This window comes from Melanotaenia boesemani, chromosome 16, assembly GCF_017639745.1.
Source record: "Melanotaenia boesemani isolate fMelBoe1 chromosome 16, fMelBoe1.pri, whole genome shotgun sequence".
Classification (NCBI taxonomy): domain Eukaryota; kingdom Metazoa; phylum Chordata; class Actinopteri; order Atheriniformes; family Melanotaeniidae; genus Melanotaenia; species Melanotaenia boesemani.
Window position 1 is genome coordinate 31,523,080 of NC_055697.1, and position 13,161 is coordinate 31,536,240.

Below are 13,161 nucleotides of genomic sequence, written 5' to 3' on the forward strand. Positions count from 1 at the left end.
CTGGTTCTCATCCCGACCTCTCTGCAGACTCAGAGCCCTCTGAGATGTGATTCTCAGTCACGGCTCATGCTTGGTTTGAATCAGTTGTGAGAATTCTCCTTCTCTGACCATGCTGCATCTGTCTCCAGCTTTGTGCTGTACAACATCATATATTCAGGATGTATCTGACTCCATATTTCATCTAGGATTCTAAGGGATGTCATTTCTTTATTAACTGCTGTATTAAATGCCACGATTAATTAATCTTAAAGATCCCTCAATAAAAGATTATGTCTGAACTACATTAGCAGATCAGCATAACTCAGAATGAAAGCAAAGTTAAACAACAGAGGAGGAGTAATTCGCTCCAAATAAAAGATTAAGTCATCCTTGTCAATATTGACATTAAAAGTCTTTTTGTCATTAGCCATTTTGTAATTGTGTACAACTCAGGCTGGACTTTACGTTACGCAGCATACACTGAATAACACATTATATGTATAAAAAAAAAAAAAAAAGAAAAACTTTTTTGATGGATAGTTTCACGGGTCTAACGTAATCAACTCTGGGTGAGTTTGAATCCTTTTCAGTAATCAATGTGTAATGGTCTGTAGTAGAAACCTTATTCAATCCCAGATATGTGGTCTTGTGTTTTTATTTCCACTGTTCCAGTATTATTTATGTGTCAAACAGCAGCTATTCTGCTAAAGGACAGCTGGAAGTAAACGTAGCTGAATGTTTTTCCTGGGTTTCTAAATTCTCTACTCCAATCCGAAGCACTTTAAACCACAGTGGACCAAACTGTTGTACAGAAGAATAAAATCAATCAAAATATTAAAAAACAATTAAATCAAATAAATAACACAGGTTAAAATATAAAAACACAAGCAAAATGTCAACATCTCAGAGTCAAAAAGCCAAAAAGAACAAATGAGTTTTAAGAAGAGCCTCAAAACCAGGAAAGGAGGAGGCCTGTCTTATATGCAGACCCAGGTCGTTCCACCATCTGGGACCAGCACCAGAAAAGGCCTGATCTCCTCGGAGCTCACGCTTGGTTCTCGGCACCATGAGGAGCAGCTGATCAGCTGATCTTACAGTGTGAAGGAGCGTAAGGTTGAAAAGAAATGTTCAAAACCATTTTAATAGTGTGGTTTCCAGAAAAAGTAGTGGAGGTCCTGCAGCCTTTCCATCTCTTTTCTCTGAGAGAAATCCAGAGTTAATAAGTAGGATTTATTTATGGTTTACAGAGCAGAGGAGATTTACATGGAATGAGACATCCTGGTTGCTTTACTTTGTTTCTTTATTATTTTGTTATGTTGGTATAGAAAGATGGGAACAAATAAAACTTAAAGACCTATAAGAAGAGGTTGTGTGGTTTTACACATTTTAAGTGTTGATGAATTAATAAATGAAGAAAAAATCCTGATTATTTCTTTGACAATAATCATACCAAGAAAATCTCTAATCCTGACATCTGATTCCATCTCGGTTATCACCTACTACCGCCCTCCTCCACCAGGTCTTCTAGCATGGACAGGGAAAGCCCTAATGATGGTGCAGAACCTGGCGCGTCTGCTGTTCCATCCAATGAAACGGTTATATGACCCTCCACTCCTCACTGACCTCCTCTGGCTGCTTCAATCAAACTCTGTCTGCAGCTGCTTAAACTCATGAGGGTTCTGCTGCTTCTGGACCACTGTGGTCCTCTCCAGAACATAATCTGGTTCTGTTGGTCTCAGTCCAGACTGTTCTCATTTGTGGTTCTATGATGCTGGAACAAGCTACTATATGCTATCAGAGCAGGAATATGTGGTTTTATGTGTATAAATCACCACCAGAATGATCAATGCATCATTTGATTGGTGCAGCTGCTGTCTTTGTGTAAATGGAGTCACATGACTTTAACCGGCTTTAACCTGCTGGTTCTGGATGTGTTCTAAGGCCTGTCTCATCAACAACCACTGAAGCATGTTAGCGTCTCTGTCTTCATTCTGAATTCACCACCACGTGTCTCTGAGCTCCTTACGTAAGCACCTAAATGCTGCAAACATGAAGTATTTATCATCAATTCAGCATCACAACTGGGAAAGAGACTCCGTGTTTAATCTGTGGAGCCGAGTTACATAAACACACTCGGTCTGATGTAACAGCAGAGAGCTGATCCAGGACCAGATCCACCAACTCAGAACGGCCCGTTTTTAACCGATGGTGGAAACACAGTGGATCAGAGATCAAACCATCTTCATTGCGAGTTCCCCCTCCAGCTAGAACTTAATGTTAAATATTCATCTTTACAGAAACACATGTTTAAAGACCGGTTCTGAGAACAGAAACTAAAGCTGATTTGTTTGAATTATTTCAAAACTAAGCTGATAATATGTTAACGAATAAAAATAAAGATATATAATAATGCATGCATTACAGGCATAAAATGATCAAAAGTCCAAAAGAACACAAGCCTGTCTCTTTGTTTGGGTGTGAAACTGTCAGGGATCCAGTCTGGTTTGAAGGGTTCTGCTCAATCTCATAAAAACTGAGCTGTTTACATGCACACCAAAAATCTGATCATGCAGTGATGATGCAGACGGCATAACCTGATGTTTTATCAGATAGCTGCAGTTATCTGATTAGTTCTCCCCAGTACTCTGTCTTTGTGCATGTAGACCCGTTTATCTGATTCAGTGTTTTTTTTTTTTTTTTACACATCTGCACATGTGCACATGTGCAGATGTGCACATGTGCAAAAAACTGTTGCCTCCATCTTTTCAACGTCTTCCATTACGAAGACGAAAGCGCCGGCACAACGTGAGAGTGATGATGGCGTGCAGGAAGCTGACTATAAACAAAGTAAGACACTCACCTACTTCGCAGCTTGTTAGCTCACATTAGCAGCTAACGCTTTAACTGTAGGCGCCATGTTCAACAAAGACCAGATGTTTTTAAAAGTATTGAGTACTAGAGTATTACGTCACTACGAGGTACTCTGAAGTAAACCGATAATGAATAATGGACAGGAAAATGCAGACCAGGGCTTTTTGAATGTTGTGTTTCAGAAATTCATGTAGACGCATCAGATCAGATTATTCCAGTTATCTGATTTGCAGGTCCTGTAAACGGTCTGTGTTCAGATTGAAGGTGGCAGGTTAGGCCTGTTCCAGAAGATGAATCTCAGGTCCAGGCTCGGCTTAAAACCAGTTGAATCGTCTGAAATGTTCAGACAGAAGAAAAGTGGACTTCTCCGAGTCCAGATCTGTTCAGATATTTAGGGTTACCATGACCTGTTGTACACGTACTAAAGGCACGGTACAGAAATAAAACCCAAATTTTACACTCTGTCCATCCTAAACACAGAGTTACATCCAGGGTTAAACAGAAGTGTGGAAACTTCGGGATTCTTTGATCTATTTGGATCAGAACTGATCTGCGTTGCTGCAGTGAAAGAAAAGATTCTGCAGCCATCACAGCAGTTTCTCATAGTTATCATCATTTATCATGTAGATGACGATGATTAATCCTTTAACAGCGTGTTTCTTTTAATGCTCTGTGATACTTTACGTGTAGTAATGACTGAATAATTTAGCTAACCTTTATAAATTTAGCAGCCAATAAAAATCTACACTGAATACACAGGTGTGTGTTATAGGTTTTCTAACAACAGCTGATGGAAAACAGGATGATTTGGACAGTTTCATCCAGCAGTTTTCAAAACAAAGAATGAAGATGATTTTGTAACCATCATCACCATTATCTCTAATAATCTGTTAAAAGTGACAGTCCTACTTCAGCTGCTCCTCAACACAGAGATGACCTCCACCTGCTGCCTACGATCTACACCTGAAGAGAAAACATACCTGCAGTGTAGGACGAAGCAGGAAGTAAACAACTAGTATCATTATAGCTCTAGCTCTGTTCAGCTGTCTAGCATGTTTACATAAAACACATATAAATTTAAACTAACACATCACAGTGATTATTTTATACCTTCATACACTCAATAAGTATTTAAGCTTCAAGTCTCAAAGTCTCACCACAGTTGACCCAACAGTAACATGTAGAGCTCATTCGCCGCACTGAACAGATACTCCAGCTTTTAAACCCGACAATGATGGTGTTAAATCATCTGAAAAAGTTCCACAGGTCCCACAGCGAATGATGCGTTACAGACTAAAACAACCAGAGATGTTCCTGATGGCTGATCTTTGATTTAGTACATTGTGTTAAATATTACTGTGACAGACCAGAAGAAGACTGCTCAGCAGTGAGGGGTCAAACAGAAAAAAAAGAAAGCAGTGATCTGGGAACATTTTGGATATGATGATCTTAAGCAGAAGTTAACAACCATCAGCACGTGTTTATTGCAAACACGCAAGATTTGATTCCAACCAAAAGTTCACATTTTCTCATTTTCTCCAGTCTTTTCATTAAATCCTTGGATTTTTTAAAATAACCTCCATCAGTTTCATGATTTGAACCATCAGAACAGCCAAAACAACTCAGTTGTAAAGAATAATCTCATCTCTGAGGTGTAACGTAGTAACCTAGTTACTTGCTGTCCTTGAAGATAAGATGCTGCCTTCCTGTTCGAGTCATTATTTTTGTCAGTTTTTAAGATGAGCAGCACAAAGTTTCTGCATTTTATTAAACAGTATAAAACGTCTCGGTTTTAAACAACTGGTCAGAAAAACCAGAAGAACCTTGTAAGCTGTACTCCTGATATTTATCTGATTAGAGAAATATCACCTGAACACATCCAGACAAATGACTGGAATCATTTCTATCTGCTCTCTTCTTTTAAACTCTTTTCAGAATCAAGACTAACAACTCCATCAATGTTTACTAGGAACTGTAAGAGAGGGAGAACCTGGTCAGTGAAAACGGCACATACAAAGCCATCTTTCAGGTCAGGGGGAAAAAGATATTGATCAGAGTTTTGAAGCTTTAAGGCATGCTGAAAATAAGAAAAATGTTGAATATGAAGCAGAGTTCGTGATGGCGGTAAAATTACTCATCTAACGTCATGTTGTGGCATCACAGGTTGGCAACCTGTGATTCACATGTCTGCCACGTAGCGGTGGAGAGAGAATACAGGTTTAAGCTCTTTCTGGAGACATGACGCAAGTTTTTGACTTTATCAAATCAAATCAAATCTAACTTTATTTATAAAGCACTTTTCATGCTGGGGCAGCAAAAAGTGCTTTACATGAAAAATCAATTTATGCACATTAAAAACAAAACGAGTCTAAAATTTAGAAATTAAATTTAAATGAAATGGTACAAAGACAACATTTTAAATGTTGTTTTTCCTAAAGAGTATCCTGATGAGATCTAAAGAGGTTCCTGTGAACAGGTGAAGAACTGGACTGGGTTTAAACACAATCCAGTGTAGAGAACCAGAGAGGTTTAACGATGTATGGTGGACTCTCCAGGACGACAGAGACTTTGTCAGCTACACCTGGACTCCTGTCTGGCAGACACGTACAGGCAGTTCAAACGCGTTCATCATCATGCAGGAGGACACCAACCTGGTGATGAACACCGAGAACAACACAGCGGTGTGGCGCTCCGTGCGACCAACCCCAATAAGAGGGTACGCCTGACCTTAACTAACGAAGGCCACCTCATCATGAGGAACAATGGGATTATAATCTGGAGCTCTGAAACTCCTCAAGGTGTTACAGGTTCACAGTGAAGCTAGGATGGCTGAAATAAAGCAGCTGTGATCATTAGTGTGTGTGTGTTTTATTGTTTGAGGTCTGACAATATCTCTGCCTCGTACTGATGGTGCTGATCACCAGGCTGCAAAATAAATGGATGGTTTTTAAAACTGATCAACTGATAGGGAGCGTTCAGTTTCACAGAGTGACCAGTGGTCTAAAGTAAAACATGAAACCAGTGGAGAAAAGGGTCTTCATACCCACAGTCAGAGCCTCAGACTAACAGATCAACCTCAGGTTGTTTTCTACAATATTTGATGGCTCTATTACATTTTATTTATTATTTATATCTGTTGTAGACCATCCCTGCTTGAAGATGACACAACTCAGACATCCAGGATCTTTGTTTGGCTGATCACAGACAGAAGTAGGTTTTTATTTACTCTAATCACCTGCAGGTTGAGATATGAGACTTTAAAATCTCAGATTATCTGAGACAACAAAGTCTATCTGAACTCTTTTTCTGGCAGCTCAGTTTGTACAGTCGTGACTTCAAGGGTTGTTTTTTCTTTTTTCTTTGAATGGGTGCAGACAGAAATGGTGGCAGGTCACAGTTTAAACAGAAGTTTTTTTCTTTTTCATGTTTTTATAAACATGACAAGTTTTAAACTGAAATAACTGTCCAGTGTTTTAGCAAGAATATACCATCCTATCAGGGTTAATTAGTCCGAAATTAATCAATAAATAAAATAATTTCTATTTTCATACGCCTGGATTAAAGATTACTGTTTCAGCCAATCAGAATTTTCACTGGACACATTTTTTAGATAATTATTATAAGAGCACCTGAACGCATTTCATTGTTTTTATTGACATTTTTAATCAACAACATTTCTCCAAGTTTTTTCTAACAAACTAACTCAATCATAAGTTTTCATTTATACCTGCCACTTTGAGTTTTAACCCACTTTTGGTTGGTGGGTGCTCATTCAGAGTCGCCTAATTATGAACAAAACAACTTTTCTACAGGTCACCCGTCGGGTCCCCGGAGCACCCGGCACGTTGCAGGACTCAAGTAAAATCCAAACACTGCTCAGCTTAGATGTAAACACCTTTACTCGAGTCTCCTCCATTTCTGCAGCAACCTAGCAAACGTAGCATTGGCTGTTTTACCAGAGATGCTAGCAGCGGATGTTGTGGGCAAACTGACTTCTGACCGGATTCTTACTGGTTACTGAATTCACCATGAATGTTTTACACCGTTCAGTTGTGAAGGAAACATCATGAGATTGGTAAATTCTGAATAAAACTCATGTCCATCAGACGCGGACATGTCACTCACTTTCCTGTTTCCCAGACGATGTTTCTAAAAATAACTCCGCATGACTCAGTAGTGATCTAACAGTTTCATGTTTAAGGTGTTAAACTGACACCAGAACAGAGGGATGCTCCATGAAGGAAGGAGGTCTCGCTCATTTTGATAAGTCTGGCTCATCTGTTCCGTCATAGTTACCATGGCAACTAGTACTGGAGAACCAGAAAATAGACTTGTACTTAGGTAGCACTTTTCCAGTCAGCTTGACCACTCAAAGCGCTTTCCACCACCTGTCACATTCATGCCACGGCCTGGACTCGAACCCCCGACCCTCTGGTTGGAAGCTGACCGCTCTTCCTCCTGAGCGACAGCATATTTACGTCTCATCTCAAAGGTCCGACGGGTCGACACAGGACTTCCATATGAGATAAATTCTGCACTCACTGTCATGCTCTGTGGTGCGGAGCTGGGTTTTCGCAGCTACCCTGAAGGCATCTTCCCCGCACGCTGGCTTGATGGCTGATGCGCTCCACCTGCGCTGAGCACCTTATATACCTGCCTGTTTCGTCTCTCAGTTGCCAGATCGTCTTAGTTCTACCCTGTACGCTTCCAGCCCTGATTTCTCTGCCTGTCTGCCCGTCTGTTGTTGACCCTGTCGCCTTGGATTTGGATTCTGCCTCAGCCTGCCCCTGTCTGGTACTCTGCCTGTCTCTGTTTGGATCTCCCGGCTCTGGACCTCTGGAATCGATTATTGGAATTGGATAACGGATTACGGACTACTCCCCAACCCCCCACGAGGATCTCATTTCCCACGCGGTCATCCTGGCCGGCAGTTCAACCTGTGGGTTGCTTTCCAGTTTCTCACCTCTCTTTTGTTCAGCAGCTTCTCCGACAGAACGCAGCAGATTCTTCCCCCTCGGATTCCCCTGGCTCTGAGCTTGAGGATACCGCCCGCTCCCGCTGGATCTCACTCTGCTGGTACGTCAGCCACACTATTACGCACAGTAACCTGCCGCCCCCTGCCTACTAACCTCTGTCTCCATATTCACAGAAGCCTGAACTTAGAGGACCAGGATTGCACATTCCATTCATTGTAAACCAATAAATGTTTGTAACCCATCCCTGGGATTCTGAGTCATCTTCCGAGTCCACACCTATCAGCATCATGACACTCACACTGCTCACGACATGTAATAAAACAATGTTAAAATCTATTATGTTTTATTTATTATTTATATTATTATTTTATTTTATTTATATCATTTTTTTCTATTATTTCTTATTTCATTAAAATCACATGCCTGTAATTTAGTTGTTTCTAAAATAAATAAAAACTTTAATATTAAAAAGTCAACAAAATATTTTACAAAAATATTTAAGAAAAAAAAAGTTTCATTTTAAGAAACTAAGTAGTGGGCATCACCTCCTCCATATTTCTCCTGGGGGATCATTTCTGTTGACATCCAAGGAAGCCCCCCGTCATTTTTATTTACAGCTACATTTATGAATGTTAAAAACTGTTTGGATGACCAAACTGACTTCATAAACTACTAACCACTACTAACTTCCTGCCACATATCACTGTCCACTCAGATTATTCTGCTCTATGATAGTAGAACATTATTTTAATATAAATATTAGCATCTTTCATTTAATTGCATTTCATGAAATGGACAGAGAGCCATGTGTGTTGCATTGTGGGAAGTTTTGATTTTCTCTCCCTTTCCACTCAGATAATATAAGCGATAACATTTCGCAAAGTGATTATTTTTATCATTTTGGGACCATTTTCAACTAATATAATGACAATGTCATAATAATGTAAGTACACCCTTTCAAATATCAATAAACTTCCATTTCTAAAGAACATTCTACACTGAAACTGGAAGAAATTTAAGATAAAACAAAAACAATAAACAGAACAGACTCTGTGTCATTAACAATGAATGAAAACCAAACACAACCAAAAACAATAGGTATGATAGAAAATAAAGTCTTTGTTCTGCAAACAAAATTACTCTTAAAAAACATTAAACATGGGCTCAGACAGGGAAAACCGGTAAAACTTACTTAATACCACTGTACTAAAAAAACTAGAAAAAAAAGTATATACTGCGCGTCGTTGCAGCAAACTCATCACCGTGCAATTAATTGACTTATTGCTTATCACAACAGGCCTAGTTGGAGACACTACAGCGGGACATAAAACAAAAATAAAATAAAATAAAATAAAATACATTGAAAATAAAAAATATTCAGTGGAAATGTAAATGATCAAATATAAAATATATATTAAGTAAATAAAATACCTTAAAAAATATATTAAATTGATCAATTTCATAAATAAATTTTGAATAAGAAATGTTACATTTATTTAATAAATTTAAATAAATTAAATTAAAATTTAATTATATATTTCATATTTGTTAGACATTATATATAATAATAAAATAAATTAAATAAAAATATGTGAATAAATTAAATGACAAAATCATCTAAATGTGTAATCGAGGCAAAATATTGTTGAAATGAGACTTAATTTTCTCCAGAAATTTCAGGTAGTTCATTAGTTAGTTTAAGTATCTTAATATTGTACCTGTTTTTTGCACTAAAAAAAAGAAGTTTAGTTTTAGTGCAAAGACTAAAATCTTTGTGAAAGAGATTATGACCACAGGGTGAAATAAAGGTTATAAAAACTTCATTTACAGGTTATTATGCTGTTATTTTACTGCTCCGACCCACTGGAGATCAAATTGTGCTGAATGTGGAACCTGAACCAAAGTGTAGATTGCCCTGGTTTCGGACGAGGACCATGACCAAAGTTCTGAGGAAGAGCAGCTGTCAAATATGCGAGCGTGAAAACAAAGACCAACCCTCTCAAATCAGAGAAACATGCATCTGCCAAAAGATGAGACACAGCCAGAGACAGTGAGCAGTAAGTTTTCATTAGCTCTGATTAACCAGAACGAGGAGGTAAAAAGAGCTCAGAGGTTCAGGATCATCACTGGAATGATGAGATAAAATCTGTCCATCAGCCAAAAGCAACAAAGATTAAATTCCAACTAAAGATGCTTCACTGGGTCACGGAGATGAAGAGGAGGTGCAGTTTATTTGTTATTCTGTTGTCAGATTGTAAATCCAGCTGTTTGCAGCTGAAACACGAAACTGAACATCTGAACAAAAAGCAGCCGAGAAGCTTCAGAAACACGAGTGAAAACTGGCCGGCAGAAACAGAGAGAAGCATCTTCATCCGGCTGCCAAACCAGAGCACAGTCTGCCAGCAGCCACATTCCTCACAATCCCACTTCCTGAAAAACCTCCACCACCCCCCAAAACCACCAAACCTCCTCCCCCCGCAGGTATTCAGGCCTCAGCTGCAGGAGCCGCAGAACAATCACAGCATGTGTGGATATTTGATCCGAACGGACCTCACCCAGCCCGCACAGACACAGAGGTGGAGTCTGACAGCGTGGAAGAAGAGGTCACAGCATCACAACATTTCTGCAGCTTTAATTTCACATTATTCTGAGGAAACAAAGACTTATTACAGAAAAATCCTGGGAGGAAATATTTTACTGAACATCACTACCAACTCAAAAACTAAAACTTTGTTTTAGTTCCTGGCTCTGAAAACTCAGTGATTTGTTTTAGATTGTCAGAGTTCATCTGCATCTCCACCCAACTTCAACCTCAGATGATGCTGTGTTCACTGCACCTGGGAAATGTGAACGTCCATTTTAACTTTCCACAGAACTTAAAGCAGCAGCAGCAGAGACGAGGTGTATCGTCACGTTACCATCTCAAACCTCCTCCAGAGGGAGCCGACGTCTGTCTCACCTCCACACTCTCCAGAGACGTGGCCCGTCTCAGTTTGGCTCTGCGGACGCCGGGTGGCGACAAGTCCGCGGGTTCGGTTCTGGACGGCGGGGAGTCCTCCGAGTCGCAGGCCAGCACAGCATCGAGCTTACTGTCAGGACGAGAGCGGCGGCCATAACGCTTCGTTCCCTTCACGAACTTTGGCTTCACCTCCTCTGGAACAGCTGCAGGGAGGAAGAGGAGGAAGAGAAATATTTACCAGCTGAACATTTAGATTCTGCAACATATTTGACAAAACTTTATATTAATGATCTTTTTTATTACATAGAGGAAAAAATTCTAATGAGCTATTTTGACAGGAAACATGGTGAAAGAATGGAAGAGATTATCAAGCTCCTTCAGCTTTAAGTGTAGAAACAACGCTGGCTGTTCCCAGGCCGCTGGCTAACATTTGGAGAAATTAAAAACTAAATAGGAAGGTTGCAAAAGGGAAACATACAGGAGGACGGAGGACGAGGACAGAGAACCCGGACAGGAGACTGAAATTAACATGATGGAAAACAGGAAATGTCAAAAAAAAAACAAAAAAAACAAAGAAACAGGAGCTGACGTTTGTAAGTGAAGTGAAGGAAATGGAATTTTAAACCAGAAAAGCTGAACGTAAATACTAACAAGCAAACAGAAGGAACCTTCTTTGTGCTGTCTGAACACTGGACCCGACAGAACAATCGTTCCTTTAACTCGTACTTCATGAGAACTTCGTCTGTGGCAGCACCGTGCACGCCGTGTTTCTCACCACATCGATCAGCTGTTTATTAAAACTATTTGTTCAACCTCTCATCAGCAGAAAGTGACAACTTTTCACTTCACGCCTTTCTGTGTTAACCACACCCACTTCAAATGTCCGACCAATCACACGACAGTTCTGCTCGGCTGGTGTGTCAAAGACAAGCTGCAAAAACGAGGTCATTTTGTTCTAGTGGACTCGAGAACAGTAATAAAGTTCTTGCTTGCCAGTAAGTGTGTAACAGGCTGAAAATCTGGACTTGTTGATCACATGATCCTAATGCCTCACCTGGCTCCAGGTAGCTGCTGTCGTCCTCTGAGGTGCTGAAGTCCAGAGAACGAGACAGAACAGCTACAAAGCCCTCCTTAAACTCCTCAAAGTTCACCTGAACACACACAGTTAAACAAATGAAACACACAAAAGCACACCATCACTCACCTGAGGAGTGTGTGTTCTCCCAGCAGTGTGTGTGTCGGTGCGCGTTACCCTGCCGTATGTGCGCTCTCCCAGCAGCGTGTCGAGCAGCAGCGGCAGATGTGCGTCCAGCTGCAGCTTCCTGCAGAGCTCCGTCAGCTCGTCTCTGTCCAGAAAGCCGGTGGCCGTCGTGTCGCAGCTGTCGAACTCAGCTTTCAGCTGCGTGACGTAGCGGCTGTGCTCCGCCTCCTCCATCACCACGCATCACGCTGGAATGACACCTGCACAGGAAACACAGCACACGTCGTGTTATTCAGACACAACTCACATCCTCCTGGGCTGGATTCTGTTTTTAGGCTCAGAACAACCTTTTCAGTCTCTGAATGAGTTCACCTCCTCAGTGGTTCCGCCCAGCTGTGGCGTACCAGGGTTCGGTTCTGGGTCAACATGCTGCCTCTCAGCAGATTATTCTGGTGTAAATTAGCATTTCTAATCTGATTACACTCAGCTGTTCATGCTCATCTCTCATATTTCTGACGTTAAATTCTGGACGGCTTAAAATGTCCTTTTTTACATTGTCTTTGATGTTCAGGTCAAACATGTTGTTCTGTCTTGGTTTTGAAGGCAGTCTCTAGAATAATTTAATTTTTTTCCACTGCTTATTTACAGAAAGTTCGGCAGGTTTTGTCGGACTGGAACTCGCTGTTTTTAGGTATTACAGTTCCTCCGTCATCGGGTGATTCAAAACCTTGCCGCTGGACTCATTACTGGAAAAGACGTCATGAACACACCAGGTCTCATCGCCCTGCGCTGGCGTCCTGTTGGATTTTGATGAGAAAACTTTACAGCTCCTTTCAAGCCTTTAACATCCCTGTGTCTGGAATATTCCACCTGACTGCTGAGATATGCACATAGTCTGACTGGTAACTCCCGAATCCCAGTTTATGACAAAAAGAGAAGAAATTTTTTCAATGAAGCTCCTGTTTAATGGAACTCTCTGCCCGCTGAACTCAAGCATAATAAAGCTTTTGTAATAATGACTGAAAATCCTACCACCACCTGCTAACATGAGTGTTTCAGTTCAGTGTTAAAAAAGCCCTACGTCAATTTCTGACCCTAAAATTTATTTAGTCTTTCTTATTGAGGCCTAAGAAACCCCTTTACTACTTTGCAAGATGGATGCTGACTTACCCGTC

The 13,161-nt window shown here is 40.4% G+C and overlaps 1 protein-coding gene across 4 annotated transcripts in view; it reads right to left on the bottom strand.

The window, feature by feature from the left end:
- The window catches only part of ninl (ninein-like), a 48,943-nt gene that overhangs the window by 32,436 nt on the left and 3,346 nt on the right, over nucleotides 1–13,161 (bottom strand). For all 4 annotated transcript variants that reach the window (XM_042010869.1, XM_042010867.1, XM_042010871.1 and 1 more), the window contains exons 2-4: nucleotides 12,038–12,246; nucleotides 11,840–11,936; nucleotides 10,786–10,988 (exon numbers count right to left, since the gene is read on the bottom strand). In XM_042010869.1, coding sequence (XP_041866803.1) covers nucleotides 10,786–10,988; nucleotides 11,840–11,936; nucleotides 12,038–12,220 — 483 coding nt within the window. In that variant the 5' untranslated portion in view covers nucleotides 12,221–12,246. The remainder of the gene's footprint in view (nucleotides 1–10,785; nucleotides 10,989–11,839; nucleotides 11,937–12,037; nucleotides 12,247–13,161) is intronic.